The 14,441-nt window shown below is 50.6% G+C and overlaps 1 protein-coding gene across 1 annotated transcript in view; it reads left to right on the top strand.

Annotated features, from left to right (window-relative positions):
- FRMD4A (FERM domain containing 4A) overlaps positions 1–13,717 on the top strand; it is a 208,442-nt gene extending 194,725 nt beyond the window's left edge. The window contains 9 exon segments of the mRNA XM_050897605.1: positions 1,635–1,863; positions 3,074–3,130; positions 3,609–3,659; positions 3,662–3,845; positions 4,267–4,431; positions 6,237–7,096; positions 9,647–9,743; positions 11,537–11,608; positions 13,685–13,717. Coding sequence (XP_050753562.1) covers positions 1,635–1,863; positions 3,074–3,130; positions 3,609–3,659; positions 3,662–3,845; positions 4,267–4,431; positions 6,237–7,096; positions 9,647–9,743; positions 11,537–11,606 — 1,713 coding nt within the window. The 3' untranslated portion in view covers positions 11,607–11,608; positions 13,685–13,717.
- Positions 13,718–14,441: the final 724 nt, after the last annotated feature.

Consider the following 14,441-nt stretch of genomic DNA (forward strand, 5'->3'; position numbering starts at 1 on the left):
GGAAGAAAATGGGCAGTTATGGCTGGGAGGAAATTTAATATGTTTTTTCTAAGATATACTGAATGATTTAGAACTGAATCTGTGAAGGTCTGAAATGACAGCTCACATCAAACTCACTGTACCTTTAGTAAGAGCTTTGTCACAGCAAGACTTGCAGGGAAGGGTCCTATTGTATTTCTTGGTAATCGCCTCTACCTGGTCCATAATTCCTGACTCTGGGAAGGATTTTACCAGAAGACGGCGAATCAGGTTCCAGGCCTTAAAACTCCATGGTGTTAAATTCCCTTTTAATAAGTTTGGCACTGATAGAGCTTATAAACTCTTCAAAGCAAAAAGGGATCTGTTAAAAAGATGGGGGGTGGGTTCAGTCTTCAGTAAAGTGAGGGAAATGATAATTACAGTTTCAAGGCAATGCTGACTCACCACGGAGAGCGAAGGGATTTTTTTTAAGCCAGAAGCCCAGAATAAAAACTTCAGAGAACGACTTCACTCTGATTAATTCCCACAGCATCAGCTCTTGCAGCATACGCTGCTGCTAAACAAAGAGAAAGGATTTGAATCTGTGTAATGGGGATCTCCGTGAATATATGGCTGTCAGTGCTTGTGATCTGAACTCCCACCATTCACTAAAAGTAAAAAAGCTTGACATTTTTTCCCTAATTTGCAATATACTGTGTTCCCCTTTCTAGCAGACTAACACCAAAAACTCCATCAAGCTGGGGAAGGTAGCCAGATCTGTTGCAGATTAGCAAGTACCTTTGAAGCTTACAGCTTGGGGTCCCGGTGCAGACCAGAAAACTCCATATCAGCTTCTGCATTGGCATAAATAGGCCTAAATCCCTTGACTTTGGAGGGCAACTAAAAATCAGTAGGTAGCTTCCAGGGTACACCTGGTTGCATTTAAAAGCTCAGCTGAGACCCTGCAAGGGCTAATGTTGGAGACACTAGTCCTTTTTGGCATACAGAAAGCTTGCTGTTACACACTACTTGCTCTGAAATCACCCTCCTGGCTTGTAACTCGAGGAGACAATTTTCTGGTGCAATCAGTTGCAGCAGCCCATAATTACTTCAGCTCATACTCTCCCCTGGATTTTGATGGCCATACACCAGGGAGGAATTAGCCCATCTTTGGCTTTTTTACCCCAAAGACTTTGGTGGGTGCCAAGCAAACCTGTCAAGAAGGTTAAAGCTGTAGCTTTGTATCAGTACATAGCACTGATATCAAATGGGGCTCAAATATGGAGACAGGAAACAGGGAGGAGTGGGTGGGAGGCAGGTGTTACCCATAGATGGGTGTAAAAGGATGAATGTGTCAGCAGTAGAGCACCGTTGAACTAGGCCATATTGAACCGCATGAAAAGCCAAACAGCCCAGCAGGGTTAGGGCTGGAGCACACATGTCTCCTTGTATGGGTCATCCCTTCCATCAGCTGTGCTCCCAGGCACTCGTGTGAGCAGATGAAGGTGAGATGGGTATGCTCAAGGAGGCCCTAAGATGAGGGGAGCAGCACGATCGTGGATGCTTTGCTGATGGAGAGCCTTGGTCGGGGGCCACTGGCCAGGTTCAGGGGGAGCTTCCCCATAGCTGGGCCGGGAGAGTTTGGTGGTAGCCAGAATCCACTTGCCTTTCCCCAGGAGGCAGAGCTGGAGCGCCTGGAGAGGGAGTTTGCCATTCAGTCCCAGATCACGGAGGCTGCCCGGCGCCTGGCGAGCGACCCAAACGTCAGCAAAAAGCTGAAGAAACAGAGGAAGACATCCTACCTGAACGCACTGAAGAAACTGCAGGAAATTGAAAACGCCATCAATGAGTATCGCATCAAATCTGGAAAGAAGCCAACCCAGAGAGCCTCCCTGATCATAGATGGTAAGTGGGACTTAGCACCCATTGCATCACGGAAGGATCTGTGGACAGAGAGCAAAATTCTTGCCTTGAGGCACAGATTTTGCCTCCTTCCTCTTCCCTCTCCTGTCTGGAGGACTCCACGGCTGCTGGCAGTCGGGCTGTCCTCTCCCGTACCATCGTGCTGTCGGATGGGTGTCTGGGCTGCGTGCCGTGCATTAGGGATGTGCTGGTTCACAGCACAAGAAGCAGTGTCACGCTGTAGATTATAAGCGTGCCGGGAAAGCGGACTGTGACTCCTTTGTTCACCTATAAAATTGCTCTGTTAACGTCTCCTCCGGAGTGGTGCTGTACAAATGTAATTAATGTTAGCAGATTGGGGTGAGCTCTCTAGCTGAAAGGCATCTGTAAAATCAAAGTGGTAGCAGTGTCATTGCTGTGTTCAAATGCTTTTTTTCATTTTCTGGTTTTTTTACAATGTAATTCTCAGGACACTTTATGGTTTACTGCGTTGTTGTTGATTGGTTTTTCATGAAATCCATTAACTTTCTGCTGTGGTTCTGTCTCCCTTGCTGATTTTGCCCTTTCCCTTTGACTTGCACAGCTTTTCTCTGTGCCTTTGTAGCAGGAACTGAGATTAGAGCTGCTGTATTTGTGACCTGGGTACCAAGTTACACCGCAGTCAGGGATAACAGGCAGCCGTGAGGACGCGGGATAGGGGAGGCAGCTCAACTGTGTGCATGCCAAGGACGTGAGAGCTTCTCCTGCTGCTACAGAGGATGCTCAGAAAGTGTTTCCCTGAATTACACAAAACTGGTACCTAGTGTGGGCCTTTAGTTAGCAACAGGATGATCATTTTAAGAAGGTGGAGATCAAACCCAGAGTCTTAAGACCGGAGATACAAATCTCGCTAATGGCACCATGCCATTTTGCATTCTCTGGGGATCTCAGCTCGTTGTGACTCAGTCTTAATCCCCATTAATTGAAAAGAGTGAGCAGCTCCTTGAAAGGTGGCCTGCTAGTGAGAGACCTGGCCTGCAGCTCTGCCCTCCAAGACTGAGAGTGGGCTGAGTCAGTTGTTCATAGGAATCTTGCCTCTCGGCTATGTGAGGAGGAAGACATGGGTGACTGCTTAAGGCTAAGACTCAGTGGATGAAGATCATGGTGCAGTTCAGCACTCGGTCACTGCGATTCTCAGGACCATCTGACCATCTTTATATTTTCTTCTCTTCAGAAGGAAACATTGCCAGTGAAGACAGCTCCCTCTCGGATGCCCTTGTTCTCGAGGATGGTATGTTGGCTGCTGTATGTTCTAGAGGGCGGGAAGGAAACAGGGAGGGATGTGTGAACTCCTGATTGACACTCAAAATGGAGGAACTGTTCTGTGTAATAATCCACTCAAACATCCCAGTAGCAAAACGCTTGGTTTCCCCTGACTCCATCTTGTAGTCAGACATCAGGCCTGGAGCAGTGAGTATTGCCATGGTTACTGCTCTGAATTCTTTCAAGACAGTCCCAGAATGCCCCCTTATTTTCTCTTAAGGTTTCAATTGTTGTAATGCATCACACACTCTTGCTGGCCATTCCCTCCCAAAATGAGAATGTCAGCCGGTGCAGTTCTGAAAGTTGGGTCTTCAGGTTGCTCCTGAACGCAGCCGGGGAAGCGGAGTAAGGAAGCAGGCTCTGGAGGTGTGATGGTGTCCACCGGGGTTGTGCTGCCATTGGAGGTATCACACAGCCATCGCCTCTCTCCCTTCTTCTCTTCACAGAGGATTCTCAGGTCACCAGCACAATATCCCCTCTCCAGTCCCCACACAAAGGACTCCTCCCCGGCCACCCTTGCACAACAGGCCTCCTCCTCCGCAGTCACTGGAAGGCCTCCGCCAAATGCATTACCACCGCAATGACTATGACAAGTCCCCCATCAAACCCAAGATGTGGAGCGAGTCATCCTTGGATGAACCCTATGAGAAGGTCAAGAAACGCTCCTCACACAGTCATTCCAGGTGAGCCAGCTATCTTGAAGCTCCATCACAGAGATATCCTCTGCTTTCAGGAGGGACGGGTGTGAGCCCTTTCAAAATTTACAAAGCCGTCCTTTACCAAAAGGAGACTTTTAGGTGTTTTGGCCAATAGGCATGTCATAATAAGGCTGCAGCCACGACTGCTGCTTGGTATCTCAATGTTATTTTAAAAGCACATGTAGAAAGGAAGGATGGTGGATCATCTGAGGGCTTTGACAGGGCTTGGCCTTGACCTCCAGCTACTGCAGAAGCACAAGCTCTGGGACGCAGCTCAGAGCAGCAGCTGACCCAACTCCCACTCCCCCACGAGATCGCAGGCACATGCCTAAGATCTGGAAAGAGGTGTGGGAGCCCCTTCCCCAAATTCGTGCCCAGGAACTGAAGCAGGGTGTTTGCTCTGCAGCAGTCACAAGCGGTTCCCCAGCACCGGGAGCTGTGCCGAGGCAGGAGGGAGCAGCTCGCTGCAGAACAGCCCCATCCGGAGCCTTCCCCACTGGAACTCCCAGTCCAGCATGCCGTCAACACCGGATCTACGGGTACGCAGTCCGCACTACGTCCACTCCACGCGGTAAGTCTTCCCAGCTCTGGTTTCACCTTGCTTACCCTGAAATAAATATTCTTTGCTTTATCCTTCCCCCAGGATATAAATTAATTCCCAGTTCAGGAAAGGACACAGACCAGTCCTATTCACATAAGAGGCTCATGTACTGTTGCCAGTAGGGAAGCTCTCCTGAACTGAGATCCTGAAATCACTTCAGATAAACATGATCCTGCCCCTCATCTCTCCCTCAAAGTAATCAAGCTTTTCTTCCGCTGGGAGCTTTCATCTCAGGGACTGTTAATAGGCACTACAAACCCCATGCCACTTTTAAAAGGGATATGGTGCTACTGCTAAATTCTGCAGTAAATTCCTCCATGGATCCACCCGGAGAGAACTTGTTGTTTTGTGTCTGACACAAAATGTTGGGTAGTGTTAATTCTCTCTCATAGATAAAATGTTTGCACATGTGTGACCTTATGTGGAGAGAGAGCCTGTATGAAGCAATCCACCCCAGGATCCAGGTGGCAGTGGAATAAGCCCAGGGTTGACAGAGGAAAGAGCTGAAGTGTGTAAGGGAAGTGATTTGATGTGCGTGGCCCAATTTGACTCCAATTTTCAGCAGGATTTCTACAAACCGTTCAGCTTCATTGCTATTTTGCTGTTGTGGCAAACTCCATGGACCCTGCGGGAAGCAGAGCTGAGCCAAAACTTGTGCTGTTAGGTATCCTGCCTACCATCATTTAGCTTGGCGTGAATCAAGAGTCATGCCAACACATCAGACTCAGGCAGAGACGATACAAGGCATTAAGGCCCGGGGTGAAGTTTGTTACAAGTTTTTGGCTGAGAGTACCTTTCAAGAGTGCAATGTTTGTTAACACTGGAGCCGAGCTGCATGAGAAACGAGCCTGGCACAGTGCTTGAGAAGTGGCCTTGACAGGGTAGGGGCCATTTGGGTGTTTGAAACAACCGTTGCTCAGTCTGTGGCTCATTCATGAGCTGCGTGCCCTGGCCTTGGCCGTCCGTCATGCGGGTGTGTGACTCGTCGCGGGGTGTTCCTGCTCCTTGAACAGATGGCTGAAGCTTTCCAAACAGCCAAGGTGAATAGAGACCACCCAGACTTGGCTGTGAATTGAGCCTTGTAAACTTGCGATTCAGGGTGGTTGCCTGAAGGGCTGTCACCCACTGACAGTCTTACACGTGCTACCCATGGCTGGGCCGCAGTAAAACCTAGCTGCTTGACAGAGGTGACTTTTTTCAAAGGCCAGTGGAGAAATCACTGCATTCTGGGCTAAGTATGGGCAGTCTGTCTGTCTGTCTCACACCAGGTGGATTGTACCTGTGCAGGGCGTTCACAAGCCACGTGCAAGGGAATCCCAGCACCTTTGAGGCTAAGGTCTCAGGATTTGCAGAGCTGGAGCAAGGTGAACCTGGTAGCACAGGACAGTGCTGATTCAAACAAACAACAGCTCTGCCACAGGACTGCACCAGCAAAGCTGGGGCTTGAGGTCCCCAGGTTTTGCCCTTCAGACTGGGTCTTTCCCAGGGTGGCAAGCCACAGAGGAATCGGGTTGGGCAAGGCCGTGGTGCTACAGACTGAAAGCTGCCACCAAGGAGCCTGGAGAGGAACAGGAATAGGACCTAATCACCCCAAACCCTACAGCAGGGAAGCAGGCTGCTCTGCAGGCAGCAGCCCCACGCAGTGCTGGAGGGGTCCAGGTTTTCAGTGCCCCCAGATTCCTTTGCCTGTGAAGCTGGCCTTGTGTGCAGAAGGGGATGGGGAGTGCTTTGTCCTGTTGACTGACCAGCCTGGGTTTTTTTCCTGGTACCTGCAGGTCAGTAGACATCAGCCCAACCAGACTGCACAGCTTAGCTCAGCACTTTAGACACCGGAGCTCCAGTTTGGAGTCACAAGGCAAGCTCCTCGGCTCAGAAAATGAGACAGGGAGCCCCGATTTCTACACCCCAAGGACTCGTAGCAGTAACGGCTCTGACCCCATGGACGACTGCTCTTCCTGCACCAGCCATTCCAGCTCTGAGCACTACTACCCCGCTCAGATGAACCCCAACTACTCCACCCTGGCAGAGGATTCCCCGTCGAAAGCCAGAGAGCGGCAGAGGCAAAGGCACAAATCAGCGGGCAACCTGGTCTCTTCCAATTCAGGGAGTATGCCCAACCTGGCTGCGAGGAACGGGACAGGGCACCACCGCGTCTATCTGCACAGCCAGAGCCAGCCCTCCTCCCAGTACAGGATCAAAGAGTATCCCCTGTACATCGAGGGCAGCTCCACACCCGTGGTGGTGCGGAGCCTGGAGAACGACCAGGAGGGACACTACAGCGTGAAAGCACAATTCAAAACCTCCAACTCCTACACAGCGGGGGGGATGTTTAAGGAGAACTGGCATGGGGATGAAGTGGACTCCGTCAGGCTCACCCCCTCCCGCTCCCAAATCATAAGGACTCCATCTCTGGGCAGGGAGGGCCACGAGAAAGGCTCGGGTAGGACTGCCGTGTCGGACGAGCTGCGGCTCTGGTACCAGCGGTCCACGGCCTCGCACAAGGAGCACAGCCGCCTCTCGCACACGAGCTCCACTTCCTCAGACAGCAGCTCGCAGTACAGCACATCTTCGCAAAGCACCTTTGTGGCGCACAGCCGGGTCACGAGAATGCCTCAGATGTGTAAAGCAACATCAGGTGAGAGCCGGGCCCAGGCAAAGGGGCGGGAGGGACGGGGGCTTCATGCAGCCCGGATTTGTGCCAGGCGTTACACCCCGGCTGGAGAGCAATGCCAGACCATAGCATGTTATCTGGCCTTCACATGCTGCTCACCAAGCCTGTAGGCGTGACACTGGGGGGCAAGCCTTGTCCGAGACACTTACGGGGTGAGAATTTTTTTCCATGGAAATCATCACTTTGCAATGATGGGCTCAAAAGACAGGGATGGACTGAAGCCCCGTTGTTGGCAGGTCTTTCCTCAGACTGCAGTTGGAGTTTGGGTGATGGCACTAGGGGCTGAATGTGGAGAAACAGTGGCGGGGTCACTCAGTAATCACAGCGAGGGGAACGATGAAGCAAGCAGGGGCTCAGCACAGACTAGGAGAATGCATGTCCTCAGTGAAACACCAAAAGCATGAGAAAGGTTAAGTGGGGAGCATCCCAGCCCCTCTGGCCCCCGCAAAAATGTTTGAGCGATGACATCTTTGTGCACTGCTGAGACTTGGTTTTCCCATGCAGCTCCAGTAGCTGTGCTGATAACATCCTGAAATTCGGAGTGCTTAAGTTTGTGCAGTATTATGCCTCTGTCATGTACAGAGCTTTGCGCTCCTCTGTGCTGTTAATATTAAATGGTAAGAAAACAGTCAAATTCATTAAACTGAGGCGGCCCCTATGTCTTCTGAAACAGTCCAAGGTTAAATATTTACTGGCCATCAGTCACCGCTGGACAAGCCAGTTTGGATAGATCAAGGACTTGCTAAAAACCTGAATCCAGCCCCACGTGAATGGGATTGCTGCTTAATCAGAGTTTGCACCGTGCCCATCCCCACCCTTCCACATGCCTCAGCCCTGGCATGGGAGACACCATTGCTCTGGCCTCGCTCGCCGCAGCTCCTCGCGGCCTCTCTGAGCAGACCAGTGCATCGTCCACCCGTGCTGGCTGTTGGCCTTCTGACATCCCAGCATCGCGCCCAGTCCATGGCGACCGCCACACTGACACCAGTGGGGCTCTGTACTCACTGCTGACTCCAGCGTGGAGTCGGAGAGGCGATTTAATACTAGGCTCCTCATGGGTCACCAACAGCTGCTCGAGAAGAGGCTGATTTATGTGTGATGCCAACGCTCGTAGGAGGCCCAGATGTGGACCAAGACACAATCAAGTAGCTGCTGGAACCGTCCTGTGTCTCCATATGAAAATCTGACTTCCCCCCTTTGATTAATGGGCATTTCTGTTCCACCTAGCAACGCAAAGTGCTTGAGCACTGGAAAGCTTTGCCTTGCTTAGCTTTGGAAACTGTACCAAATCTAGGTAATCTAGAAAGGAAAATGGTGGGGTTGGAGGGAGAGCACGTAAAAACCACTGTCAATCAGTCCATTCCCCCACCCAGCTGGGTCTTTAAACCTAAACGCGATATCTGGGCAGCACAGTGGCAAGTGTGCTCAGTAATCACAGCTTGTCGTGACCAGTTGGCAGCGCAGATTGGTTTTGCATTCAGAGTCAGCTCCCAGTTACAGCTGTGGGAGGATTCTGACCTCAGAGGCTGTCGGCTCCAAGGAGCAGATTAAAATTTGGTTTTCTCTTGAAGTGTCATTTGGCAGCAGCTAAAGAATTTAACAGCACAGAAGGGGATGCCAGGTAGAAACATCCATCATTTTAGCTGATTAGCCCTAGCCGATAGGTCCATTGGACTTCACGCTGTCCTTCAAAGAGGATCATACTTCTAGGCATATATTAAATTCAGAGGGTCAACACTGTATGGACTTGAGGAGGAAGAAAGGTCAGTCAGGTGGATTTCTTAGCTAGACCCTCACCAGGGAAACTCCACGGAGAACCACTGCCAATGGTACATTTTTAGTTCAGCTTGCTTCTGTCTTCATTGAAGTAAGATAAGCCTTCCTCTGGTCCCATAGTAGTAGGGTCAGCAAAGCCCAACTTCAGTTTATTACAGATGCACAGTGAAAGGTAGTTGTAGCTTTTGAAATCCTCAGAGCTCTCTTCCTCCTTTGCACATGAAGCAGTGTACTTGTCCAGACTCTCGCCAGTGCCAGCTCTGGCTCCTAGGGACACAGAGCATCTCCCACCACCTCTGGGAGCAGGAGGCTGAGCCTGACAGGCTGGGCTCCTCCAGTTTATGTCCCATGGGGGTGTGCAGCCAGGCCCTGCTGGTCCATGCAGCAGCAAAACTGATTAGCTTTCATGGTGGGAGAGGTGCGGTGTTTCCCAGGAAGGGCTCGGGAGAGTCCGGGTTGTTGTATTCAGCTGGAGGCTGGGCTGAAACAAAGCATTCCTGCAGAGCTGAGGACGGATCCAGCCTGTGACACGCAGCAGCGTCAGCAGTAGGCTGGCTGCTCCTGTGCCGCGTTCGGGCACAGCCGTCCAGGAACAGGATGAGGTCTGACTCCCAGGCTGTGTTTACTCACAGCCGGACGTGTTTCTGCTGGTCTGACCAGCTGATGCTTCTGAACCACCCTGACCCTTGCGCCCTCACCTCACCGGTTATTTTTCTCCACCCTTTGGTTGTTTTTCAGCTGCCTTACCTCACAGCCAGAGGAGTTCAACACCGTCGAGTGAACTAGCAGCCACGCCGCCGGGCAGTCCCCACCACATTCTCGCATGGCAGACTGGGTGAGTGTCTGTGGGATCGGGTTAGAGAATTCACCTCGCTCAGTGCCGGTGAGAAAAACCTCCCCGCACACAAGCAAAGGGAGAGCTAGGGGGAACATTTTCCAGGTGCTCCATAGCCTACACCCACACAGAGCCATTTCCAGCCTCCCACTCGTGCTCTCGTAGCAGTGGGGTTCTAGTTTAGGCTGACCGAGACATGGCAATGCCATCCGCACCCAGCCGCACTGCTCCAAGCAGTGCTGGATCCACAGGGAAAGAAAGAAGCCTTGCAGGTTCTTCCTGCTTGGACAGTCTCCTTCCTCCAATTTTCCATATGTCAAAATAGCTGATCTTTTTTTTAGCAACCATCATGCTGGCTGTCCAGACCAAGAAGATCTTTGTTGTAAAGGCAAGGTTAGGTGCCTACCATATTTGTGTGTGCAGCAACCACATTTTTCTGCTAGGTTTTCCCTAGCAATGTGTCTTAATGACTATTAAGTGCATCTTTTTCCAGCTACCACTAACTTAACTGCTTCGCCACAGCGTGAGTGAGTCATTACATGCAGGTAGCCATTACTCATGTAAATACAGTAATTGGGTTCTTTGGCACCTCTTTGTGAGGCAGGGAGTTCCAGGAGTAAACAAAAAGCCTTTTGCAAGCTCCCATGGGTATTCTCTAGCAATCTCCTGTAATTCTGTCCTACCATATGAAATAAAGATCATTTCCAGATCCCACCTAACTCAGCATGTCCCAGATTTTTGCATCTAAGTTGAGTTTGGTGAGATCAGCTAGAAAGTTTCAGACTACAGTCCTCAAAATACCGTAGGCCCTAGAGCAGGAAAACAAATATGATCCCGAGTTGTGAATTGGGACCGGTAACTTTGCAGACATTTCACTGTGCAGCCAGTGGAAAATCTCATGCTCTTTAATTTCTTCTGGTCACCTATGACCAGGTTTGACCTCTGGTTTTACTCCAGCACTGCTCGTGACTGCACTTTAAAATGGAGATGAAGAGAACCATAACCACAACCCCCTTAGGCCTACCTCGGATTTTAAATTCACCCATTTGACATCCAGCCTCACGTGGTCTTTGCATGTGCTTCCAGCTTTAGAACAGGAGAATTTTCCTGGTCCCATTTCACAAAAAGTCAAGGGATCGCAAGATAAGCAAAATGGCAACTATCTTTACGGTACACTGAAATTTACACTGACATTTCCACTATTAAGCGTCTGAGTCTAGACTCAAATCTTAGTCTCGGTCTCCATCCCAATCCTAATCCTGTAAATATCTCCATGATGATCAGAAGTAAACTGGTGAGCAGCCAGCTGAGAAATCTATTTGGAAAATCCAAACTTTTCTTGTTTTTCCATTCAAGAAAACTCCTGCACCCTGTCTCTCATAGCAGAAATGCATCAAGCCAAATTCTCAGCTGGTGAAAGTGAAGTTATCTGGATTTATAGCTTAGGCCCTGCACCAACAACCAGTGCAAAAAGAATTGGAGACAAATCAGCACTGATTTCCTGCCTGAGCATAACACTCAAGCCATATGTATAAATACAGTAGGAGCAGATAAAGTTTGCCATTAGATGCACAACGCAAACTCCCCCACTGCAGGAGCAGGCTGTGCCCTCCCAGCACGATTAAAAAGATTGACAGTTCGCCCCAACACGTTTTTGTCTCACTAACTTTTTCTGAAGATGATTCATCAACTTGTTTCCCCACTGGATTAATAAGCTCGTAACAATGTCCGTGTCACTTCTTTTCTTTAACATTTCCTCTCTCCTCTTTCCTCCTTTGCTCTCCTTTGTTCAGAGAAGCAACAGACAACTCACCCACTATGGATGAGTCTCAGTCTCCAACCCACCAAAGTACTGATGAATAGAGGTATAGTAAGGGAACGTTTTGTTCTTTCATCCTTCTGCCTTACAGTCCGTGAACACAGTGCGAATAACCGGCATCCCGCTGTCCCAGAGGAGCAACCCTTTTAATTGCGTGCCTGTTTGTTTGGCAACAAGGCTTCCTTCAGCTCTTGGAAGAACAACTTGAAAGCGTCTCGAAGCCCTCTCTGTGCCTTTTCAGCAAGTTTGCGGCTGTGGCACTTTCCCCTGTGAAAGAGCGCTTCGGGCCAGCCCGTTCTGCATTCGTGCAGAGGTTGAACGGGCACAGACAGCAGGCGGTAGTGACAAATTTGTGGCTGGGGACGTTTCAAAGCAGCGTAGGCTAAGTGCTGCGGGGAGAGTCTGGGAGCAGCGTGGCAGGGAGACGAGCTCGGGTAAACGGGAGCCTCGGCGGACCTGGACTGAGCTCCCGGCAGCGCTCCAGCCGTGGCACCGAGCACCCCTTTCTCCTCCTTCCCTACCGCAGAGCAGAGCTGTGAAGCAGAGGCTGTTAGCAGCAGCGAGGTTTCATGGAACGAGGAGCAACCCTGGCCCCGTTCCTGTGGGAAGACAGAGGGGGAAGGGTGGAGGGAACAAAAAAACCCTCAGAGTATTTCTATTTTAATTAAACTGCCGTCGCTGTCTGACACTCTCATTTGAATCTACAACCATTCACAGCTGGCATCTGTCAAGTATTTCAAGCCCAGCTTTCTAGAGATAACCCATAAACCTCCATACTCCAGCACAGAGCTGGGAAACAAAAGGCTCTTTAACATGCAGATGGTGATGCCCTTACTTAGGTTCCTCCCAGACGCCATCCCAGGGAAACCAGGTGGAAAACAGGGCAGAGGAAGCAGGAACTGCCGGACTGCATCAGATGTGAGATCAGACCTATGAGGCGGGGAGGGAGCCGAGGAAGGAGTGAGAATCCCACAGTAAACAGAAAGAAAATTCATCTCCCACTTTTGGCCTCAAAACAATCCCTAGTTTGGAAGTTGGTTCAAATCAAAGCGCGAGGGAGAGACATCAATTCTCAATATTACTATGCAGATACAGCAGTCACTTTTCAAAATATCAAGATTTTGACCTCAGTGTTTTCCTCTGGCAAGGAGCTCCGCAGACTAAGCCAGGAGCCTACCCTGATGGAGCTGTTAAGATAAAGAGCAAAGAGAATTCTCATAAACTGTCTCATCTGCTCAGTACAGGCAAACAAAAAGCCATGCAGCAAAAGAAGCAGTAGCTTGTCAAGAGAGGCACCCCAAGATGAGGACTAGGCTACCTACAACAAAACACGGTCCTTTCCACATTGGACCTGGCACCCTCTCCCTAGTCGCTTCCTAGCTCATCCCTGGAAAGCCACGTAACTCTGGGATTGCCAGGTGACGCACAAGCCTCTGCCCAGAGCAGAAGTGCTACAGGAAAGCACCTCCACCCTCCTCCTTCCACGTTCCCACTGGGTAATAGAGCCTGTGGCCGAGAGGGCTGCTCTTAGGACTTGCTCCCTGGAGAGCATCCTACTGAAAATCTCTTTACCCCAGCTTACTACCGGGCAGGAAAGCAAGACAGAGCCCCTTAGGCAAGGCACAGCGCTGCTGCTGTTCCCAGGGAGGGAAGAGGCCACACAGAGAAAGCAGAGGCAGGTGAGGTACCACGTGTGGTGGGATGGACACAGCCGGTGGGGTTGGCCACAAGCTCTCGCCCTCCAGCAGCCACTCTGCTCTCCTGTAGTGCATCCCGCCAGCAGCGGGCTGAAAGCACAGCAGCTCTGCCTGTTGCCATTCCAGCGTCCAAAACTCGGGGCACCCTGGCTGCGGAGAGGCTGCCGGAGCTCAGCTTTCTCGTGCCTCCTCGCACCAGGCGGGTTGCTGGGGCGAATGGGACTGCCAGGCAAGAGCAAACTGGGTCAAAGCAGGGTCCTGCATGCTGAGCCCACCCCAAACGTCAGCTCTGGGGGTACCTGCAGAGTGCAGCGGGGTCTGTGAATATCCTGCGTTCCTTCCCACCCGCAATACAATGTTTTATGCCCGTAGTCGAACTTTCCAGGAGCCCTCGTTGTCCTAATGAAGTTTCCTTTCTCCTGCAGGAGCTACAACGATAGCTGTTTCCTGGATTCTCCCCTCTATCCAGAATTAGCAGATGTCCAGTGGTATGGGCAGGAAAAAGCCAAGCCTGGGACTCTAGTGTGAACCCCTGACCTCAAGTTAATCACATCAATGCCATTCTGAGATCACCTCACTGCCTCTCATTTGCCTTACCCAGATGCACTGTCACCCAGCACCAGCTTCAACTCTAAGCACTTTTCTCACGATGCAATTCAAGACGACATTTACAGAACACTGGCCCTGAGACATCCACCGCCACCGCGACGGACCGCAGCGCATCCCATCGCCAGACTGGTGCACGTCCCTCCCACGGCCCGCAGGGCAGCGGGTGCAGATGAGCAGCCATCTTAATAGTCAGGCGGCAATTTAAAAATTGATTTTCCTTTGAAACGATGGAAGCCCTTCAAGGCTTACCTCAAATCTTACTGTTCTGCGGCATGTAACAGCACTAAGATTTCCATGACCTGCGATCTGAAGCCAACAGAGCATTAGTTTAAAGGGGAGGGGGGAAGTAAAACGGGACAGAGGCTGAGAAATGGATATCATAGTCCTGAAAGTGCGTCTGTTATGCAACAGTAAAATCCTGTCACTTCAAAGATGTGTCAGAGTCTCGCAATCAGATCTGCACTGCCAAAGATCGCCACACCAACGACGGCAGGATGAGTTTGCTCAGCAAGTTCTAGCTACAAGAACATCTCTCATTTAACTCAATGACAGACACAACCACCTCCTGTAAAA

Source organism: Gymnogyps californianus, chromosome 1 (genome assembly GCF_018139145.2).
Source record: "Gymnogyps californianus isolate 813 chromosome 1, ASM1813914v2, whole genome shotgun sequence".
In the NCBI taxonomy this organism is placed as follows: Eukaryota; Metazoa; Chordata; class Aves; order Accipitriformes; family Cathartidae; genus Gymnogyps; species Gymnogyps californianus.